This window comes from Nelusetta ayraudi, unplaced genomic scaffold (genome assembly GCF_046127955.1).
Source record: "Nelusetta ayraudi isolate G7.1 ecotype Tasmania unplaced genomic scaffold, CSIRO-AGI_Nayr_v1 ptg000057l, whole genome shotgun sequence".
In the NCBI taxonomy this organism is placed as follows: domain Eukaryota; kingdom Metazoa; phylum Chordata; class Actinopteri; order Tetraodontiformes; family Monacanthidae; genus Nelusetta; species Nelusetta ayraudi.
The window spans coordinates 2,402,036-2,425,000 of NW_027466107.1; the positions used below are offsets into that span (position 1 = coordinate 2,402,036).

The following is a 22,965-nucleotide window of genomic DNA, read 5'->3' on the forward strand; positions in this document are numbered from 1 at the left end:
TTTTTACGGTAAGCTTGTGATTGCCTCACGGTAAATATGGTTCACAAAAATTCCAAGAAACAATAAAATGCTTTAATTAAACTCCAAGCGCGAGAAATTTGGCCAAACGGAAATGTGTGGCGGTTTGTCCTCTCGCTTTGGTGCGCTTCTCTGTTGTTGTGACAGACGAGACGAGACGCCGAGAGGTGGCACTTTACTCGCTGGCTATTGGCTGAGCGTTTCTTCTTCCTTGTTCTCCTGCATTCTGTGAGGTTTCGAATATGTGTTATCGCCAACTATTGGCACCTATCTATGGTATTTAGTATTATCACTATAATTATCACAAATATTAAATAATACAATAAATAAAAGCTGTAATTACATAGTTGCTGTTGTTATTATTATGCACGTTATCGCAGCTAAGTTGGGCTAAAACTAAAATTCAATATGTGTAATGTGTTTTGTATGATTCTCAATCAAGATTTATGACGTCACCATTCGACACCTTAAATTAAAACAATTTATTTAACATCTAGTATTAACTTTATGAAATGCATATAACTATTTTTTACGCAAATCTTTGAAAACTATAGTCCAAGAAATATTCACATTCTCTTTCGTTTATTTTCTAGTACTCAGTGTGGCCAACTCTTTAGTATATAAGTGAATTTATTTGTTAACAACAAGAACAAGAACAGTTTTTCCCTCTTACAAAGGAACGTCTCTTTTGTTAGTCATCGTTGTTATGAGTCTGTTGTACCTGGAGCCAATGTGAGGACTATCCTCCCAGTTACCTCTGGAAGGCAGCAAAGCTAAACCGCTCCAGTTCACCCATGAAGAAGAAGCAGCGGTGGGGGTGTGAGGAGGAGGAGGACGAATCGGGACGGACTGGAGAGCGCAAGAGAGAAAGGACGAGTGTAAAAAAAAAAAAAAAAAAAAAAAAAAGTTCTTAATAAAAGTCACAAGTTGTCATGCGTCCTCGGTGTGACAGAAGGGCAGGGCCCGGGCGGCGCTGCAGTTGGTTCTCCATCACACCGCTGCGGCTTCAAGAAGTGGAACCAAACACTCAGAAGAGATAATTTTTATTGGCGCGGCCGGTTTTTAATGGATTTATTTAGAGTTTGTAATAGATCCGGATGGCCTCTATTTCCCCTAGATCTGCAACTCACCGGAGTCGGCGCAAGCCTTTTTGCGAGGAGCACTTAGTGTGAAATGAGTCGCTGAGAGGAACCATGGCAGACAGAAGGACTTTCAACGTGGTGGTTCTGGGTTTGGGATTCCTCTTTATTTTCACCGCGTTCACCACATGCGGAAACATCGAAGTAAGTTTGTTCCCCCCCCACCCCGAATTCTCTCCCTCTAACTCACTTTTATCCAACTTTGCACTTACGTCGTACCATCGCGGTCTTTCGGTTCAAAGAGGGACTTTCCTGGGTGCAGAAGTTATTTCGGAGTGTTATTGCTCCAGTGGGAAAAGACCTCTGGACCCGGAGTGGCTCTGCGCTGATCTCACAGGAGCTCATCCCGCTCAGCTGATCATGTTTACGCTGATGAATACTGAACAAATACGCTCCTGCTTTACTTTGAAACATCGAACAAACAAAACTAAAATATATGGAATACATGGAAAATAATACATATCTATGTTGGCCGGCTCTTAAGCAGATAAATGCAAAGATGAATGACGGCACGCGCCTAATTGGCAGGAGTCCCGCAGGCCAATAAGAGATCAGGCGCATCTCGTGTATCTAATTTCCTTAATTGGTCAGCGGAATGATCAAATTGAGTGGCAGACTTGAGAATATCACCATGACTTCTTTTGTTCAATCTAACCTCGTGCTTCTTGCATCCCAACACACACACACACACACACACACACACACACACACACACACACACACTTTCTTTTCAGCAAACAGTGGTAAAGAGCGTGGAGAACTCCACTTTCAGCGGTAGTGGCTACTACAGGTAGGTCCACAGTCCACAGCTAAGAAGTTTAAACAGATGAAGAAAAAATGAGCAAAATTCAATATTTCACAGTAATTGGTGTCTGTCTTCTGATAAAGTATAACAAAAGCAACAATTCTGCTTGGCTGCTACACAGTCTAGGAATCATCTATGGGGTCTTCTCCGTCTCCAATTTGCTGGCGCCGACAGCGGTTGCAGTAATTGGACCAAAAATCACCATGCTCTTTAGCGGCCTCCTCTACAGGTAAACACCGCTGTGGTCATTAAGTCGAGAGGTGAGAAGCTTCAGCTTCAGGCGTTCAATTCTGTTTGTGCTCCGTGTCCAGCGGCTACATCGCTGTGTTCATCAGCCCGGCAACGTGGGCCTTCTACCTCACCTCCGTGCTGATCGGCGTGGGAGCAGCCAGTGAGTCCACCCCCCCACCAACACCACCACCACCACCACTGCTTTCAAGCATTACAGCCCCAGCGTGTGACTGAATCAATAAATCATCCATCCAGCCACTGTTCATTTATTCTGTATTTATGTGCCTGCGAATCACAGCCACTTGCAGCATGTAACTGTGTGGCGATTATCTGGGGAAGAATAGTCACAGCAATGTGAAAGTCTCTTGGATTCCAATAAAAGCAGGACTATTGGCGAAAATACTATTTGCAGGAGGCCAAGATGACACTAAATATACAAGCCTGTGTAAGGACGGAAAATAAAGATTAGAAAATGAGTCCAGTTGAGGACCTTTTCTCTGTGAGAGATGCTCCACTTGAAGGTTTGCAAATTGGTACAAAATGGGACCTTTTAACAAAAGCATGAAAATCCTCTCGTTCTAAAGGGCATCTCTGGGGGAAACATCTAAAATTTGCTTGCAAAACAATAGAGAGTTATTACCCATTTTTTTTCTAAGCTGCCTCGCAGGTTGAATCATCTCGTCATTCTTTGAGCTTGGCGCAACGCGTCTTCAAGACATGTTTCAGAATCGGGTGGATTTGGCAGCGCCTGAATGACATCCTGTTTACACCGCCGCACCCGCATCAACATCTGAACGGGATTCGGCACTTTAAAACAATAGGCCTGGAGATGCTGAGACTCGTAAATACTTGGCTTCCTCCGCCGGCAGCCTATGGGAGCCTCGGTTTCTCTGTGTTTGCGATCTGAACAGCCTTTAATCAAGCGTGCAGGAGAGGATTATCATGACTGGGATGTGTTGATGGGTATAAACAGCATTTCCCAAATTAGCTCTGAAATGGGTTAGGAGCAGTTTTCTTGAAATAGTGTTGCCAGGCACACGGTGCCTCCGCCGAGACCTGAGTGTGAGCTCTCGCCGCAGCACCGTGCTGAATTTATACCCGCTCCCGGGGCTAATTTGTGGTCACAGGCGCCAGAGAACGCTCATTTCTTACACTCTGCTGTGCTGTGTGTTTTTCTTCCCTCCACTGCCTTCAGTTCTCCTGTCTGACTTACTTACTTTCCCCTCAGTGCTGTGGACGGCTCAAGGACAGTTTCTGGTGGAAAACTCTGAGGTCTCCACCATCAACAGGAACACAGGAATGTTCTGGGCTCTATTACAGTGCAGGTACCGTCACATGCACTTTATCTCACGTCGCTTTATATCTTTGAATGTTGCAGGCTCATTTGAATCGTGGCAGACACATAAATATTATGTTTTAGAAATGTCATTTTAAAGGTGCATCAGGCTTGAGTCTTGTCAAGCTTATCTGGGCAAAAATGTTTCAAAACTTGTGTAATTAAAGGACCAGTTGATTGGATGTGACACCATCTGCGTCTGCCGAGGTAATCCGGTCCAGACAATTAATTGTCGTTTGTCTAAATATGCAAATTGGCTAAGTAGAATAATTAAACTGGCCTTCCACCTGTGCTGAGGTGACTTGGAGTCATTTCTACACAGTCTGAAGACACAACGTCAGGATGTAGAGTGTTATCTTTTTAAAATAGCTCCTGTGTCCTGAAGTGACACCGCTTCAGGTACATCTGAGTTCTGTATTTGAAGCGGTGAAGACAGAGACTCAGTGCAGCCGCCCTCTTATACGTGCATGCAGAGGCTTTTTCTTCACCTATCCTGCCTCTTTCTCATTTTTATACATTTTCAATAAATGCTCTTTTATGCTCTGATGATTATTGAGCAGTTTGGAAAAGTCTGTTGTGTATAAAGTCTCACTCTGTCACCCATTTACGTTATTTTGGACATTTTTGGTCAGGTCACATGATCGTAATTCTCCACTTGCTCGGCGGTAGGAGGAGATGGTAGTAAGTTTTTGACGATTGATGATTAAAAATTATGACCACCGGATCCAAAAAACTGGTCAGCAAGCAGATTGTGTGATGAGACGCTTTTATTTCTTTCCTTTTTTTTTTTTTTTTTTAATGAACCTCAGTTGTGTCTTCTTCTTTTTAACAGCATGCTGTTTGGCAATCTCTACATCTATTTTGACTGGAATGGAAGGACAGAGATACCAGGTAAGGGAAATTTGTTTCATGGCTTGTTGTGTATTTGGCAATTATTGATCTGCTGAAGCTCAAGCGTGTTCGAAAAAAAAATGTTTGGTTTAACTGAAGCGTATTTTTCCTTACCCTTTCCTTTCAGAGAGCAGCAGAAAAAACATTTTCCTGTGTCTGCTGATCGCCTCCATCCTGGGAACACTGAGCTTCCTGGTGTTGAAGGCGAGCAGCCACGAGGAGGAGATGCTCTCCGAGGAGGAGGGACACTTGCTGCTCCCGGCCCGCACGATGTAATTTTATTTATCTATGAACTCAATTACAAGTATTCTTTGTTCGCCCCGTAATCTTACAGACCGAACAGCTAAAAGTCACCCGTGCTTAAAATCTGTAGATCATCACGGAGACTTGGGCAGAGCGTTTGATTTTATTGGCTGAGTTTGATGTTTTAAGAGCTTTACAATAAATCCTACAGGGAGCCGTCGCACAGATGATAAAACAGTTTTCCTTTGCTGAAATAGCAAATTGATTTATTAATCGTTTAACCTGTTTGTCCCTTGATGACGTTTGACCTGTTTTCCGTGGTGCAGGTACAAAAACAGAGCCAACAGTGCCATCCAGGACGCCAAGTCGGAATTCCGTAAGTTTGATCAAATGCCATGAGTATCATAGTTCTACTAAAACAGCTGATCTGCTCTACACCACACACGCCAGTTAATTTGGGGTCAAAAATGTTCCGTTATGGCACAACAAAACATGCTTCCTGCTGCTGCTGTTGTTATTGACAGATCCTCAGGTTGCAACAGCTTTTTGTGACATGCGTGAGTCAGATTCCAGAGCGACAACATAAAAGGGGCTGAAAACCAGACAAAGCATCTCCCACAATGTTGACGTGTTTTACCTTTTTCTCGCTCTCAGTTGTTTGGCTGAATTGCTGGCACCATCTTCCCACACTTGACTGAAACTAGCAGGCAGTCCCAGGCACTCGTTTCTCTTCTGGGGGGAAAGAAGAAGGAGGAAAAAAAAAAAAAAAATCAAAACTCCTGCAGAGCACTATAGTTTTTTTTCGGATCTTGTCTCAGTTTGTCAACAGGAGAAAAAAAGAGTACCGCACTCTGCTGCACTCACACTGTGCGCCGTCAGTGCAGCCTGGAGTCGTCTGCATGATCACGTAGCTCTTTGTCTTTGTGTGATTTTGTGTACGTTCGCCTTACAGGTGTGTGGCTTGATGGGAGATGCACGCTGACTCGTGCACCCAGTCATATGCAAACACAGCCAGTGGGGAATCTTTCCTCTTCAAACACCACTTTCTCCTTTTTTCCTCTCGCCCGCATTTAAATGCAGCTTTACTGGCACATCCACAGAGAACAAGAGAGAACAAGACTTTGAGGAATATATAATACTCAGTGTATAAATCAATGAACCATGTCACCTCTCCAGAAACCATCCTGGAGCTGCTCAAGTCTAAAACCATCCTCCTCCTGAGCCCCTGCATGGCTTACAGTGGTAAGTAGCATCAGAACCAATGGATGTAATAAAGCAAGTTTAGCCATTTAGCCTGCGGCCGGAGCTCGCAGCTCACTCCGAACTCCCGGTCGTCCAGGCCTGGAGCTGTCCTTCTACAGCGGGATATACGGGACGTGCATCGGAGCCACGGCGCAGTTCGGAGCGGCGGCCAAAGGCCTGATCGGCATCTCGGGCATCGTGGTCGGCGTGGGAGAAATTGTGGGTGAGTTGAGGCAAAACGATGAGGAAGAGACCAACCGGTGGCGTGAAATAAAAATGGCTAGGTATTAAAAAAAAAACAACAACAAAAAAACTACTCACCAGAAAATTAAGCCTGACTTTCTACTGTGGCTGAAAAAAGGAAAAAAAATACACCAGAATAAAAATCAAAAACCAGCACCACTAAAATTAGTGTTTCGCATGAACGAATGATTGTTTTATTTGGTATGAATGACAGACATAAAAAAGAAAAGGATAGGCAAGCAGCCAAGGCTTATGGTAAACCTACCCCTTGACTTACACTTGATTACATTTACAATCAATCAAGTGTAGGAATCAATCACCTTGTCGGGTGCGTTATCGGTAAAAAACAAAAAATAAATAAATAAAAATAAGACCGCAAAATATGGCTGGGAGCTGACACTAACCTGGTAGATTCATTAGTGAGGCCTCAGTGCCCTCTGTGATGTCACAAATGGCTGAATTCACACACTTTTTTTTCGTATGCACGAGAGACAAAGTGAATTTTACACAATACAGGACCTTGAACAGACTGATCTGTCCGTCGTGTGCAGCCAAAGCAGGCGGTGCAATAAAGTGAAGGCGTCTTTGTTTGCGGCAGGCGGAGGACTGTTTGGCTTGCTGTGCAAGAACAGTCGCTTCAGGCGGACCTCGGTGGTCTTCCTGGGGATGGTGGTCCACTTTGTGGCCTTCTACCTGATCTTCCTCAACATCCCGGACGACGCCCCCGTGGTCCTCGGCAGCAGCACGGAGAGGAGCCCCTACCTGACGCCCAGGTGACGGAGCAGCCTGACAGGACGAGGAGGAGGAGGAGGAGGATTCAGACATTCCGAGCCACGCTCTTAACGTCCCGCGTCCACCTCTTTCTCCTCAGCGTGTCCATCGCCCTGCTGTGCAGCTTCCTGCTCGGACTCGGCGACAGCTGCTTCAACACGCAGCTCTACAGCATATTGGGCCGCGTTTACGCCGACCAGAGCACGGCCGCTTTCGCCATCTTCAAATTCATTCAGGTAAAGTTTCCGCTCGCCGACCGTCTGAGATGTGTGTGCGTGTGCTTTTAGTTCGAGAAAGTCACAGAAAGGAAACGATCTTGCATCATAAACAAAGAAACATTCAAACAAACATTAACATTGTTTGCGGTCTCTCTTCTGACCACTGGCTGCTGCTAAATCCTACACACTGGTGCCTTTGCAGCTTTCTGTATTTAATAAGATGTGCAGTGTCTCAGACAGTGTCGCTCTTTCGTTGCCAGTCTGTTTGCGCAGCCGTGGCCTTCTTCTACTGCGGCCACCTGATGCTGTCGTGGCAGCTCCTGCTGATGGTCGTGCTGGGCTTCGCTGGAACGCTCTGCTTCTTTGTGGTGGAGAGGATGGAGAACTTCTCTATAGATTTGCTGGAACCGTAGACTCTTGTCTTTTTTTCGTTGAGGCCTCTAGGGATGAAGGAGGGCCGTTAGACATGCAAAAAAGTTTTTTTCTTTTGAGATATCATAGATGCTGTTTTTTTATTATTGTCTTGCACTATTATGTCGTCTAAGGTCCGACTGTTTCATTCAGAATTTAAACTTTTAAGGTCCTGCAACAGACTCATCTACCATTTTCAGATTTTTATTAACCCTCCCTGACTCCAGTGGAGCAGACTTCTAATTACAGTTGCCCTGTAAGCTTTCTGGATCCCCCCCACCCCAATAACAACAAAACAAAACAAAACTGTGCAGTTAGCCCTCTGTTTACAACCCCCCAACGTTTTGTGGGACCTTTCACATGGTTGAGACAGAGGCAAGGTGGGCGGGGGGTTGTGGTCACTGTCCTTGAAGAGGTATTGGTGCCCTCTGTGATGTCACAGAAGGCACATTCTGAAAAGTGCAACCAGCAAAAGAAGTAAAAGATTGACTTTTTTTATGTAGTTTTTGTTAGAAAACATTAATGAAATGAATTATAGTCAATTTTGGACCTTTAACACATAACAATCGGTTTAGGGAGTAAAAACTTTCTTCACACTTTTCAATTTTGTCGGAAGATTAAAGTTCATTTTTAAGTTGCCACCTGTTTCACATAATTACCACATCAAAGTCCATCAAGCCAATTTTCTATCACTGCTTATCCTGCACCCACATCAAAGTAGTGAGGCTAAAAAATTTATTTCAAGTCTGCACTGTTGACGATAAACATGAAAATTCATGTTCATTGTAATCCTTTAATCCCTGTTCTTTTGTTATTTTTTACTAATGTCTGCCTGAATTTAAAATTGCTGTAATACTAATGACTTTTCTAGTAACCACTTTAATTTTTCATCCATGATGCTGCCAGCTCAGGTTTGTTATTAAAAAAAATATATTTGTATTTCTAAAGTATAATAAAATATGTGTAAAACAGTTACTTGCTATGTATAATATAAGAATTGGGGCTAGATGTGAGAAATTAATGCAAAATTATGCATATCACCACTAGAAAAACACTATTTTAAGCCTGACAATCATTTTCAAAATGTTTTTGTAATTGCTGCATGTTTCCAGTTTTCATGTGCACGCATTTGTAATGAATAAAGTTGTCTGTACATTGTCAAGCAAATGTCTATACTCGGCCTTTTGGCGTTTGTAATGAATAAAGAAGCTCAAAGCTGTTGCATATAAAACAGCCAAGCCCCTGTGAAAAACAGGAGAGAGGAGGTGTGATTTATGCAGGTAATCTTGCAGAATATATGCCCACCCCCACCCCCACTAAATTATCAGGCTAACTGGACTGAGAAACACCTGGAACAGTTGTTACACATCTGATTTGAGTGGATTTACTCACGGCCAGGCAGTCACTTTATTGTATCATAAACAAGATAAATCCTCTGGATTTCAGCTTGATTTGCCAGATTTATTTGAAAATCCGTGGGGGTGATTAATACATAAATAAACAAATAAATGAATGAATAAATAAGCTGGAGTGGAGAACGGCTCTTGGTGGAGGTGAGGAAGGGTGGGAGCCTCGCGAGGGCCGCCGCATTACTTCAGCGGTAATTGACTATTGATTACATTATAACGAGAGTAAGCAGTTTGGTGTGATCCTGAGTCAAGTTGCGGCAGATACTTGACAACAGTGGAGCGCGCGGGGCGAAGATAAGTGAATTACTCGCCATTTAGCGCGAGGCAGACTGGAATTCTGCCGGGGTTCACACGTCATTTGCGGGGAGCCGCGCAAGCTAACTGGGTGTTTGCGTGACGGCACGCAAACAACACCCGGAACGACATCGGCTGCTGTTGCACGACATCTCCGGACTGAACGCCAGGAAATGAAACGAGCTGCTGAGTAGATTTTATCCGCATCGCTGCGATGCTTATTATTGATCACATCTAGGATTAAAAAAAAAAAAAATCATATTGCAATTAAAAGGGGCAACAGACAAACACGTCTTCTCTCTTTCCTTCAGTTTAAACCCCAAAGTCAGAGGATCAGATTATCTTGAAGTTACTTCAACAATACAATACACAAACAAAAGATCAAACAATCAAAAATAAGCATTCATTTGTTTAAAAAAATGATTTCTTTCAGTAAATTATTTTCAGGGCCTTATTTAAATATTTCACACTTCTTGTGCCTTCACTTCACCTACAGCAGCAACACAGGCAGAGCTGCTGCTGTGGCCCCATGGAGCACCGGAGATCGACACACTGTTTCATTATTAATTTAATCAAATTCACAGAATTAAAATTTTATCTGCTTTCGTGTGGCAGAGTGGTTCTACAGGCAAGTCGGTACATTGGTCGGGAGTTTTCAGAGTGACAGCGGTCTGTAAAACGCAATGAAAACAATCAGCAATTTATTAATATTGGGGGGAAAAATGTCTTTCTACAAATGAGTGTTTCAGTACGAGAGACGCGTTGAATAATTGAAGTGACGTGCGCGCGCACACGTTCAAGTGACAAGGCAACACAGCAGTGAATGTGGCTGGATTGTAAAAAAGCTGGCAGTGTTGAAACCAGGAGTGGGCTCCTCTGCTGGATGATGTGGAGGACGAGGCTTTGTTTAAAACCAATGTCTGCTCCTGACGGCCTCGGCCGCCAGCTCGGCCACAGTCCCGTGTTTCCTGTTTCGCTCACGCTCGCTCGGCCGCTTTGATTGAGTTTGACGACGCGCCTTATTTCCAGGAATTATGGAAATCGGGAAGCCGAGAGAATATTTGTAACGAGACGGCTGCGAACACAAATTAAATTGAAAATGGGAAATGTATCCTTTCAAATGAGATGACTTGCAACCCGCCGTAATTACATGCAGGATGTAACGAGCGCAAAAAACAACGTCAACTGCTGTTTGCTCGCTTGTTTTTTTTTTGTTTTCCTTCCCCGTTTGCTTTCCTGCTGCTAGTTCTCCACACAATAGACGCCGCTGCAATCATCAGCAACACAATTAAAGCTAATCGTTCAGCGGCGTGTGTCTGTTGTTCACGGATCAGTGGAGTGCGATCGCTGCCTGTCGCACATTTTATGAGAATTGGCTCGAAATTAGTTAACGGCTGCTGATTGATTCCCTTCCGCTAAGGCAACGAAACGACTCAAACTCACATTTTTTTTCTTCTCTTTTTACGGCGAGATTTTCTCCATCGTTAGGGATCTGCTGTCACGACCACCAGAAGCTGACGGAGAAGCTGAGCTCCAGGGATCGGACGTAGTGCCAGTGGCGGACTGGGATGAAGAGCACGTCTCCGGGTTGCAGCACACACTCCTGATACGGAGCCTTTGCAAACTCCGGGAAGCGCTCCAGGTCTGGATTCTCCACCTCCACCTGCATGGAAGGAGTCACACATTTGTAATGCTGTGTGTGTGTGTGTGTGTGTGTGTGTGTGTTTTCTGCACATCTCCATGGACTGTCAATCCCACCTGACTGGTGTTGTGAAGGAGCTGAGATTGATGAGCGTACAGCTTCTCGGTGTCCTCTGGGGAGTACAGTCGAATATATTTGCTCCCCACCACCTGATGTATGTACGGAGGGAAATCCCACCCGGTGAAAAAAAGACAGAGCTGCACCGGCGCGACAGAAGCACTGACACCAACTGCGTTCACAGAGCCGCGCCGCCGCCGTTATCCTCACCTGAGCCAGGAAGTTCTGCTGAGGGTCCTGGTGCAGAGGAGAGACGGTGCCTCCGGGCCCGAACCAGGCGTTCACCGTGATCTCGTCCTCGTCCCCTTCGCCGAGGCAGCAGTAGTCGGGCAGGCGGATGTCTTCCTTCAGCTCGGGGATCTGATGCAACATCAGTCGGAGGAAGAGAGCGCACTGGCAGGGTCGTTCTCAAGACCCAGGATTCTGTTTGTTTTTCACAAAAGCGTCCCACATTTTTCCATGTTTCCCCTCTGCCCGTTGCATTTGCACTGCTGTCTCCCAACCTTCCAGTGAATAAGCTAATGAGGTGACCTTCAGGTGACCCACTTTGTTTTTGGATGCTTTTTGTTGCCTTTGCAGATGCAGAGTTAAGCTGCTATTATTCCTGATATAACCATTTGTCTTAAATCTGCGCTGTTTCCAGTTTCTCATTTTTGCAGTTGTTGACATTGTATAGCTAGTTACTCGCAATTAACAGAGGCTGTTGTTGCATAATCAATCATGAATCATCCCAAAACAACAGACTTTCACTTCAACAAGATGCCCTTTATTAAAGTTCAGTCTTGGTATTTGATTGACTCGTGTCTGAATGTGGAAGCTGAAAGGATGTTCCGACGGTGTTCTCACAAGAAGGCAGCGTACCTGATCAAAAAGCTGATGCTGAGCGAGGTAACCCACGGCTTTCGCTCCATCCTGGGTGTTTGTGCACGGTGCAGAAAAATAACAGGAAAAAAAATACATCAGAAATAAAACCATGCCTGTTTAGCTCTCGTTATTTTTTTTTTTTTTTTATGCACTTGCCTTCTTTACAACGTATCTATCGATGAACTCGTTGACCGTGAGCAGCGTCTGCGACCACTCCTCGTCTGTGTACCTGGACCCCACCTCCACGGGTACGGTGCGACACCCCGCGACGGCTCTCAGGTAATCGACGCTTTGTGGATGGATGAGAAGGAAAAAAGGGCACAAATGACACATGGCTGCAACACTGCAGGTTGGAAAAAAAAAAAAAAAAAAAAAAAAAAAAGGGCCTGTGAAAATTCAGGATTCTAACGCTGCACAAAGAAAAATCTATCATGTGTGCTCTTGCGGATGTCCTCCTCCTCCTCCTCTGCCTCCACCCACACTGGGGCTGTGAGTCAGATGCCAGCAGCCGTATGTCAGCTGTCAGCAGTGAGCAGCGAGAGGGAGGACAGTGAAGGATATCTTAAATGGAGAGGCAGTTATATCACACTCTGGTGTCACACATTAGAGTCGATCAATCAGCGACGCTGCGCACAAGCAAACCAGCTCTAACTCATTCTATGTTGTTCCCACTTGCCCACATCTTCAGGCAATTAGGGGTGAGGTGTGCGTGTGGAGATGGGGTGGAGGCGTCCCTCTCGGGGAACTGGGACCAATGTGCATTTTACGGTCGAGCCCTGCACGGGTTTTCTTGTCCTCTCAGATTAAACAGATGAGATCAATACGCTGCGGCATCAGAGTCACACATGTAAATCAGCCTGGATGGGCGCAAAAGCAAACCGCGCTGGTGTTACTGCGCCGCTTAAATCACAGTTACGACGGGCACGGCGGGGCAGGCGGGGTGGGGGGAGAGGGAGGGGGGGCATTTTAAACAAGTTCCAATGAGTTAAACATGAGGTGGCCGGGGGGTGGGAAAAAAAAATCAATACAGCATAACATGGAGACAGTTTGTGGATCGGACTGATTTAAGATGTCGGGTTTGCTACTTCGAAGAAAGAAGTAGAAATGTAGCTTTTTTGCGTACAAGAATGAGATGTATGAAAAAACAACATTCCACAAGATGGTGCTAAGTGCTCACTGGTGGCTTCAGCATTGACAAAACCTGGCAGGTGCTGCACAGGAAGACAATAAATATCACGATTCCAGACATATCGCAATAACTCAAGTGTATTGCATCGTCTGTGACGGTTCCAAGACCCTGGTTAAGTGAATTAATGAATTAATGAATTAATTAATCAAGGACAATGCAAAATACAAGACCTGGCAACCCAGATATGATACACACACACAGACAGTGATGACTCCCGACCGGAGCAGATACCAACCTCCACGGGTGCTGGTTGAGGGCCGGCCAGTGGTCAATTATCCCCTCTAAAATGAGCGGTTTGAGGGGGAGCAGGTAGTTTGTACTGAAGCTCTCCAGCGAAGGGCACTTTATCCTGGGAACTGCCAGCTCTTCTTTGATCACGGGAACGTGTGGGCGCTCGATCTTTATTCTCTGTTAATGATGCCAAAACAGCCGGGGAAGGCTGAGCTGTTAATGCTTCGTTTATAGTGAGGAAGTGAGAGAAGTCAAAGGCAGAACAAACAGCACGACAACGCTGTGTCTTATCTTTTTATCTTATTTTTTTTATTTATTTTTTTTACAGTAGGGCTAAAACCTACTGGGAGGAACTCTGACTTTTATATCCTAAAATATGCAAAATGGCTGATTTCTTTGGTCTCAAAGTAAATTCATTATCATTATGGTAATGGAGTACATTAAAACCGGTGCGTTTATCTTAAATAAGACTTGAAGTGAGTGGAAAAAAAGTAAAAAGATCATCAATCACATTTTATCTCATTTTTGAAAAATACAAAGTATATCCTCATTGACCTTCTGCACGTCAAATGCAGAGGACAAATTTCCCTTCCTTCGGGATGTGACAATCACTGGGACTTTAAAGTCCTCTTTCTGATAAATAAAGTAATTGAAAAAAAGGGGCAGATTTGTGCAAGTAATCAAGAGACAGTTTTACTAAACACACCTCTGGACAAATCTGAGCCAAGGACAAGCGCTAATAGAAAACAGATTTGATGGACATATTTAATAATGAGACAACCAACCTTGGTCTGAGGGTGTTCCTCTGCGTCTGCATCTTTAGCCGAGTCCCTGACTTCTCTCTGCAGAATCCCAACGAGAACCTGCAGAACGTCGCCGATGATGGCGGCTCCCATCAGCAGGCCCATGTCACACGTCCTGACGGCCTGCAGCAGCTGGTCCGCGCTCGGAGCCCCTTGACACAGCGCCGCCGCTTTGAACAGGCAGCCGTAGGAGTAGACCCGCCTCCACTCCTTGTCCACGTGGCGCCAGGTGCCCGTGTTGAGCTTCTCCCATGAAAAATCCAAAACGATCTTGGCGTTGAGCAACTGGCAGGCGGGCGGGGCGTCGGCGTACAGCTGCCGCCTGGAGCGCCTCAGCATCTCCACCACGCAGGAGTCCACGCTGTCGCCGAACTCAAGCGGGAACTGGTCCTCAGTGGGGGGCAGGATGGCGGAGATCTTGGACCACAGCGAGGTCATGGTGGCGAGGGTGTGTGAGTCGGATGCTGCAGGGACAGTCAGTGGAGGTGGGTTAGGACAGTGTCTGATCGAACAAACCCCCCTACTTTAAAAAAAAAAAAACAGCAATCAACAGCTTAATGAACATAAAACACAAAGAGGTTTACAGAGACAAATGCTGCCACTGTCATTATGCTCCAGTGATGTCACAACCTGCAAACCCCCCCCCCCCCTGCCCCCCCCACATATTCAGCACAATTGTATCCCCCACTCCACCCCATTGCCGACAGAGTCGAACAGTTTGGAGCCCCCCCCGCTTCCATCCTGGCAACTGCGAAGCGCAGGCGAGGCGACTGTAAGCCAGAGCTTTGAGTGTGATACATGCACGGCGACAACACTCAGTGTCATGCGGCTGCTCTCCGCTGCCAACTCCACCTGCGTGCGGCTCCAGCCACGTTTGGACCGCTCAGCTCTGGGGAGGCGGCCAAGTCTGAGCACCTGCTTCATTAAAGTACAGGAAGCCAGCCTTGTGAAACTTTGGAGGCAAACTGAACTGGATTAACGGAGGTACACTGGATACACAAAAATGTCTAATATCTCATTAAGGACTGTGCAGTGCTCCCCAGGAAGGAGTCGTGGCCTCCATTAAATGTGTATAAATATTAGATCAACCCCCTTGACTTTGAGAATAATTTACATTAACAATAATACAAACAGAAAGTCAAACTGTTCAGAACAGCTGTCAGATGTGATTATGGAGGACATTAGGCAAGATAAGCAGAGTTTGAAGAAGAATGTTTAGTCACATATATATATTTAAATAAATGTGTGTGCTGTGTCTCTTTCGATTATTTATGTTCTTTGTCTGGGGTTGTTTCTTTTTCTTTTTTTTTTAATGGAGTCCACAAACACCTAGAATACACAGGCTCTTTTGTTTTGCTTTCGTTCGAATTAATGGAAGAAAATAACCGCAGCTTCAATGTGACATCATGACTATTGGGAACAAGAACACGCAGCGTATTACTGCACACGTGAATACTGTTATGAACTTCTAACTTCTAGCTTTATTTGTAAGATCATATTGAAATGCATTTAAAGCGACACGTTTAAGAAAACAATCGCTCCAAGAAAAATAAAATACGTTTTACGTACCTGCGCTTTAGTAATTTATGACATGACTGGGGACTGATAATAATGAATAATACAGCTCGAGAGGAGCTGTCACAAACTGCTACAAACCTAACTACAATTTTGTCCGTCAACAAAATTGTACCGGGCGGAAACTTGGACCTCGATAACTGATTCCGCACACCGCGCATGGATCGCTTCCAGGAGGAGGGAGGGAGGGAAGGAAGGAAAAGAAAAGAATAGAAAAGAAAGAAGAGTTGCATGTAAGGTTGCTGTGTCGTTTTTTTCAAATCTCAATATATTTTTTTTATATTTCAGAAACATAATTTTCTTAGAATACTCCATAAACTGGAGCGAGCTGAGGTCTGAGGAACGTCTTACAGGTAGAACGCACGCACACAAGAACGCACACACACACTTAACATAGTAGATAGACTTGTTGTCAAACTGTGAACACACCCGCGCGCGTGCGCAAACACACACACACACACACACACACACACACACACACACACACACACACACACACACACACACACACACACACCCTCCTACGCTCGGCTCCTACTCTGTCCCATCTGTCGCAGCCTTGTAGCATGAAAATGTGTTGCTCTCTCACTTGAGCTCTTTTCCCTTTATAGATTATCAGCCAGCTGTGCTTAAGCTCAGTCAGCTGAAATGAAACAAGTCTCCATCTACAGACTTGACACACTCACACACGAACAGAGAGAGAGAGCGAGAGAGAGAGAGAGAGAGAGAGAGAGAGAGAGAGAGAGAGATGAATCGAGCTGCAACAAGTGAACAACATTATGATGCACCAATCCGCCCATTAGAGCAAATGATGGTGCAATTGTTTCCCAAATATTTGTTTCTCCCCCCCGCCCCCTTTTACTGTCCATCGCCCCTGCTATTCTCAATACTCTCTGCGCATGCAGATTCCCCGAGCCAGCAGATGGTTATAAATCTACTCGTGCAAAACTAAAACAATAATTGGGTTTGTCTATTTGATGCCACACAGCATATTTGAGTTTTCCATATTCAGTTGCCTTCTTTTTTTATGATGAAGGAACCACTGAACAAACATGATAGGGAACCTTCAGCATTCAGGAAGAAGAGCAGAATCTATAAACACACGGCACCATTATCAAATGTCAAACACTGTGTGAAATTCAAATAATCTCCCTGCAAACCGTAGAGCTGTTTTTGTATGTAAAACAGATGGAAACAAGAGAGAGACAGCCATCCTCTCTGGGAATCTCGTGGGATTTGAAGATGTTTCATGCATTCCCGCTCGTTCTCTCTGTAAACAGCAGAATCCTCGCGCCTCTGTCTGTTGTTCACCTACTTGCAAAGAGGTAAGAAATTGCTGTGGAGGCCAAAAAGAAATTGCAGTGCTTCACACACTCACACACTCTTGCTCTTGAATCTTTTCAAATGTTATGCAATTCAAAAGGATAGATGTAGAAAAGCTTAAATTGTACAGAAAACCGATTGCGTGTAAGTTTCAAAATTGCGTACAGGACAATTTAGGCCCTAAACATCCACATAGCCAAACCAAACAAATATTATTCTATGTATGACCACACAGCGAGAAAAAAAGGACCTCCGCTGGCTGGTCCAACACACTCTGATCATTATTGTACATGAAGCAGTGGGGTACCAACTGTGCACGATGATGCGATAGTTTCCGCGCATCACCTTGGCGCGAGCAGTGAGCCAATCATCCCAGCAGGGGAGGCCAATGTATTATTCAGATGCGTCTGGGATTGTAAGGCGGCGGTGGGTCCGTGCTGAAGGTCAGGGGGCCGGCAACGCTGCTCATCCCCGTGCTGTCAGGCCGACATCCCAAACCTCCATCGGCAGGAGGTCAGTGAACTTTGCAGGCTTTGGTGCGGTGCAGGACAGCGATACATCTGTTCCCCGAGGGCCTCATTAGTTGGTGTCGCTGTGAAGATATTGAAAGGTCTGATTTTTAAAATGTTGCCCTTGCTTTTTTTCTTTTTTTTCTCTTCTTCTTTTCGTGGTTGTTGTTGTTGCACGTCCATATTGAGTGGTCTGAATTCTTCATGACCGATCATCGGATGTTTTTTTTTTTTTTTTTTGATGTGATATCGATGCAAACAGAACTGCCAACCCAACTGATGTTAACAGCTGTAGAACCTACACCAGTCAGATACAAACATCCTTAAAAGGACCCATATCTTACTTACAAGCATCCTGTGGTTTCCCATCACGCTGTCGAGCTGGAGCTTTATTGTGGAAAGTAATAACAAACCTTTTGGACCACAAAAGGCAGTGTGGCCACCATTGTGGAAGCCCCGCTGAAAGACCCTGTTTTTCTTTGTTACTATTCCCCAGCAATGGTGGAGCGAATGGAAAAATCATGGAAACTCGACCCAGCAAATTACCCCGCGGTAAAGGAGGAGGCAGAGCAGGTGGGAAAAGGAGCAAAGGGAGCAAAAGGGAGCTCTGCCACCGTCACCAAACCATCCTCCCCTCCTGAGACGTGCGGGTGCAAAACCTGCTGGTGCTCAGAGGTTCTTGATCAAGTGGCACGCCAAGTCACTTTCAAAGGGAATTCTTCTGTTGCTGTTGCGCGTAAGTTCTCCAGGAGAAATTTTAATTGACTTTGAACTGCACTGGTAAACCGTGTCGGTACAAATAGACTCTCTCTTGTTTGTCGGGAGTCTTGACTGGTCCCGTGTTTGTGCCATAATTAATTTGGTGCGTCTTATCGCGATTCCCTTTGAACCTGCTCGTCTCAGCAGCGTTGAAAAAAAAATAACAAATCAACAAAACAGAAACAAATGGAAACATACGGAGCGGCAGCGGTGGAGGAGGTGTCTGCCAGCAGCTGGGAGGGGCGGCGGGGCGGTAGGGCGGCGTGAACCGTGACTGTCAGTAGTGCGGTACCCCCCCACACACCCTCCCTCCAAGCGGCCTGCCGGGGCCGAACCGCCAGGGACGTGGCGGGAGGGATGTAATCACTGGCATTACGCTCCAGGTGCTGCTGAAATAAAAGACGGAAACAAGCCTCCGGCGGCGTTGCCATGGATTGGAATCCAATTAAACAGTGTTTAGCTCGGCGCAAAAGTGCCAGTCGTAGCCTGTTGACTCATGAAATTAATGTATTGTCGCGGCACAAAGAAGCTGCTGCGACGGGGAGTGTGGCGCGACCCGCCCCCCCAAGCCCAACACACACACACACACACACACACACACACACACACACACACAGAAGTCAAGGCCCATTCAGACTGCTGCGGCTTCTTAATTCTAGGGTGATTCAGCTTTCATTTTGGTGAATAAAGTCAAAACACATGATTTGACAATCTGAGGTTACATTTTTACATTTCTGTTGTGGCTGCTCACCGCTGAAGGTCACCAGGTCGACTCGCAAACACCTTGTCAACACCTTCCGGTTGCAGCAGTGTCACGTTTATCCCTGTGACAATTAATGCGGACATAAAAAAAAACAAAAAAACAAAAAAAACAAAAAACAACCCTGGTGGAGGTTAAGGGGTTGCAGTGTTCCTCGGAAACCGAGTAATGGCTGTTTGGAAAATACCCCCGTGGAGGTAACAAACGAGAGGTGTAAAGTGAAATGACCTGTGAAATCATCAGGAGATCCGGAACAAGCAGCTGCTGCCGCCTGCAGGGAGGCTTCCACAGACAGTCATCGCGGGCGCAGCCCCTCGGTGCCGGGCTGCCACGGGTCAGCGTCGCTTACGGATGTCGACTCCGGTGAGGACGGAGCTGCGGCCCCCCGGTCGAGTCGCCGGGCGCCCAGTCGGGGTAGCTGCTTCGGCAGCAACGGCGGGGGTGCGGGCAGCCTGTCAGAACCGCTCTGGATCAGACGGAGGCAGCCAGGTGCGGCGCCACTGCAGTCGGGCCTCAGCTGACACCTGCTACTCTGCTTTAATTAGAGCGCAAACAGCTGTTTTGGGATCCACGGTGAGGTTGAAGGTCTCCGGGTTGTTGTTTTTTTCGTGGCCGCCAGTCAGTTGGTACCAGTCACATTTGATCACGCCGAGTGTCGGGCTAATGCCGACACTCGGCGTCGATGATAGGAGGGTAAACAGTCAATCAGCCGTAACATTACAGCCGCCGAGAGTCGAGGGTGAGAAGCATGATTGCCACACATCCATCGTGAGGAGCTCCCGCCTCGGCCACTGCGGCGCCGCTGTATTCGAGCAAAGCTCGAGGAAGCGTTTTGGAATACTGAAGAAACACAACTGAGGAGTGTTTGCGACGTTTTTCACGGAGTCACGCCGCTGCTGTCGTCTCGCAAGTAGAGCGTCCCTCTGTGATCTTAATTTTGGCAGTTTTTTTTTTTCTTTTTGAAGTGCGGTTCTGTTATTTTTTTTGCGCCGCTGCTGGAAACTCTTCTGACTCATTTTAGTCTTGAGGTCTTGATATGCAGCTGCATTCCTTGATTTTTTTTCAAATAAACCTCTTTCATTACGGTCTCCTCTTCTGTTCACACACACACTGTGCCACACCACGCGACTCGCTGAGTGCATCGTGTCCACTGTCAAGGCGAAATTAAGCGCGTTTCCACAGCATTGGCTTGGTACCTTTCTGGAATTGCCCAAAATAGCACCTCAGTAGCAGCATAAAAGCTTTTTTTCTCTTTTGCAATTTATAGGGGCAGTTTTCTTCTTTTTCAAAAAATACATATTTTTTTCCCCATTAGGCCCATTTTCAATTTCTGCAGTTCTGGAGCTAATGGAAGCGCAGCTGCTGTCCTTGGAGGAGAAAGAGGCGGATCTACAGCCCCGCAACAATAACAGGAGGCCACTGCGAGCCTGTAAACACGGCTTCATACTGTTTTTAGTTTTTATGTGAGCTGGGCAACAATTCCCGTGAAAGAATAGAACCCTACAGGCTTCTCTGGAAGGAGTTCAGTTAAACTTCACTTGGTGGCGTTGAATGCATCTTCCCGCTTTAAAGACCCTCTGTGTTATGTGTTTTTTGAAATTTTTATTTTATTCTGATCACAACACAAACCCAGTGCGGGGATTTGAAGAGCGCAGGTCCTTGCGGCTTGCCGCTGACAAATATGACTCACTTGCCAAGCAAGGTGAAGATAAAAGTGGAGGCAGTCTTCACCTCGTTACTCCAGCGCTGTGTGGAGAATCTTCAGGGGGCTGCGAGCTCCGAGGCTAGTTTAGCGAGCTTTGATCTTTCCTGGGTGCGGTAATAAGCGTGGCGCAAGATGAAGAGAGAAGGTATACCCATCTCGAAATGTGATTTCCCCTCGGTTCTTTAACAAGGCTAAAAAGAGGTGGGTGGTCAGCTTGGGTGGTGGTGGTGGTGGTGGTGGTGGTGGGGAGGGGGGGGGGTGTCCCTGACAAAACACACGCAGGTGCAGCAGCGGGAACGCGAATCGAAGGGCAACCGTGACTCCAAATGTTGGGCAGGCCCCTGCGGCTGGGGGTCTCCGGGGATCATTACCGAGGCTTTCAAGCCCCTCTGCAGTGGGTAAATCTGAGAGTCACGAGGTGGCGCCTTGTAAAGCTGCCTGGGGAGGGAGGGGGGTAGAATCTGCATAGTGTCTTCACAGGGCATACCTGATGCGCCGCACTTCACAGGAATGAAACAAATCCGTGACACCGGCGTGACTCAAATCTCCCACATGAATATGCAAATAAACAGTTTGCTCAAGGCTCAAGGCTAATCCAGAGAATTTAATTTTGGGGGGGGGAGCGGATTAAGAGGATCCCATTTTTTTTTTTTGTCAAATCACCACCAAAAAAAAAGAAAAAGAAAGGGGGTATCTTAAAATATCTCTTACCTCAATGCTCATCCTCCCGTCTCGCACCTGCGCTCCGTATCGGCTCCCAGCTCACCATAGCTCTCCATAAAACACAAAGGAGTTCATTTACCAGCAGAGAGCAGCATTGTGGCAGCAAACCCTCCGCGCCCCCCCCCCCCCCACACACACACACACACACCCTCTCGCCTCCTAGCCGTTTGGTATGCAGAGAGAGAGGGGGAAAGCAGATAGCCGCGTATCTGCCTCTTCCCTTTTGTTGACAGTGTTTTGACTCCAGACTTCATTGTGTCATATTTATGAATGACACCCTCGGCGCTTGCAGAGGGGAGGCTGTAAAAGTGAGATTAAGACTTCACAATCCTGTCAGCGGGGCCGGGCCAAACATGACTGAGCACCTGAGCCGCGTCGAGCGTGGATCACTTTTATTGCTTTTTTTGTGTAGTTTCCGTAAAGCGACACGACGCCGGAAGTCCATACAGGACTGGGGGGGGGGGATTTCCACTGTGTTTGAAACAGGATCCATATTGAATGTGAAGCGGGGTTTCAATTTTTCTGTGCGCCTCTGTTTGAGTTTTAAAGGGTAAAGCGGCAGCGACAGAAAGGTCTCCCTGCCACCTGTTACAGGCAGGAGAGGAGAGTGATTATTATTCTCTCTGCTTTTCTCGCGGCAACTCACCGAGTCCATACAGGAAGGTGAAGGAACTAGCTTCGGAAATCACATCACAAGAGTGGTGCCGGCAGGCCGGGAACGAATGAAAAGGTGTGGGTGTGTTACACCGGCACATGCTACCGACTCCGGACTGAGTCAGCAGTCACCTCTGCTGGCGAGAAGAAAAAAGGAACAGAAAAGGAGAGAAAAAAAACAAAAAAACGAGGACGACTATTTGTGCACAAGCTGAAGTCGGGCGGATGCGTCAGTCGTGGCTCTGCGTGTGTGCTTGCGTGTTTGCTCTTGTTTGCGGTGAAAGGAAGAGGACTGTTACTTTCTGTGGCACCTGTGACCTGCCCGCGTTTTTTCTTTTGCCTCCCGTCACAAACAACTGCCTCTGTAAATAAGACGAGAGAGAAAAAGATGGATAGTGGCAGCCTTGCCGCCTCCGCCTCTCGCCAGTCTTGGGTGAACTCTTGCAGAAAGCCTACGTGATGTCACAACCATGCACAGGAGGCGGGGTCGCTCACATTTCAGGACTGAAATGTCGCTCATCCGTCTTGCCAAACTCCGCCGGTTGAGCTTAAGATTGCACTGGATTCTGTGACTAATCACTGTCACAAAACCTGTATAGCAGCCGGCAGGCTAGCTGCTCCCAAACACACCCGAGAGGAGATAATGCAACCCGGGCTAATGCTAAAGGGATTAGCATAAGACTGGACGTCATTTTAACAAAGATCATGAATCCATGAATGCATTTTTCCATGGACGTGTTTTTGCTTTGCTTTACGCTGACTTTAACAACAGTTTAGCTAAACAGTGCAACAGTGCATTCACTGCCCCACATTTTGCTTCTCCCTTAAAATAGCGTGGCCTGGTTTCACACCGTGCCAAG

The 22,965-nt window shown here is 46.3% G+C and overlaps 2 protein-coding genes and 2 long non-coding RNA genes across 4 annotated transcripts in view; 1 reads left to right on the forward strand and 3 right to left on the reverse strand.

Annotated features, from left to right (window-relative positions):
* Positions 1–22,965, reverse strand: part of LOC142896876 (uncharacterized) — a 267,438-nt gene that overhangs the window by 222,177 nt on the left and 22,296 nt on the right. The window lies entirely within an intron of this gene.
* LOC142896733 (UNC93-like protein MFSD11) lies at positions 730–7,823 on the forward strand. The gene is made up of 13 exons (XM_076038608.1): positions 730–1,301; positions 1,892–1,947; positions 2,084–2,191; positions 2,274–2,353; positions 3,422–3,518; positions 4,362–4,420; positions 4,548–4,692; positions 4,990–5,039; positions 5,840–5,905; positions 6,003–6,128; positions 6,747–6,921; positions 7,020–7,155; positions 7,398–7,823. Exons 1-13 carry the CDS (start codon positions 1,212–1,214, stop codon positions 7,548–7,550), a joined length of 1,341 nt encoding a protein of 446 aa, XP_075894723.1. The 5' UTR covers positions 730–1,211; the 3' UTR covers positions 7,551–7,823.
* Positions 6,314–7,574, reverse strand: LOC142896735 (uncharacterized). Its single transcript, XR_012928387.1, has 2 exons — positions 7,437–7,574; positions 6,314–6,934 (listed from the first exon to the last, which is right to left on the reverse strand). It is a non-coding gene; the product is annotated as an uncharacterized LOC142896735 (long non-coding RNA).
* kdm8 (lysine (K)-specific demethylase 8) lies at positions 10,163–15,782 on the reverse strand. Its single transcript, XM_076038609.1, is given in 8 exon segments — positions 10,163–10,914; positions 11,010–11,102; positions 11,221–11,370; positions 11,872–11,915; positions 11,997–12,163; positions 13,299–13,471; positions 14,080–14,561; positions 15,667–15,782. Coding segments are annotated over 7 exon segments (1,248 nt in total). The 5' UTR covers positions 14,536–14,561; positions 15,667–15,782; the 3' UTR covers positions 10,163–10,749.

Bases quoted from the DNA above. Each gene is read 5' to 3' on its own strand.
- LOC142896733 (XM_076038608.1), top strand. From the start codon at position 1,212: ATGGCAGACAGAAGGACTTTCAACGTGGTGGTTCTGGGTTTGGGATTC. The intron at 1,302-1,891 runs GTAAGTTTGTTC...CTTTCTTTTCAG, and splicing joins CCACATGCGGAAACATCGAA to CAAACAGTGGTAAAGAGCGT. The intron at 2,354-3,421 runs GTGAGTCCACCC...CTTTCCCCTCAG, and splicing joins GATCGGCGTGGGAGCAGCCA to TGCTGTGGACGGCTCAAGGA.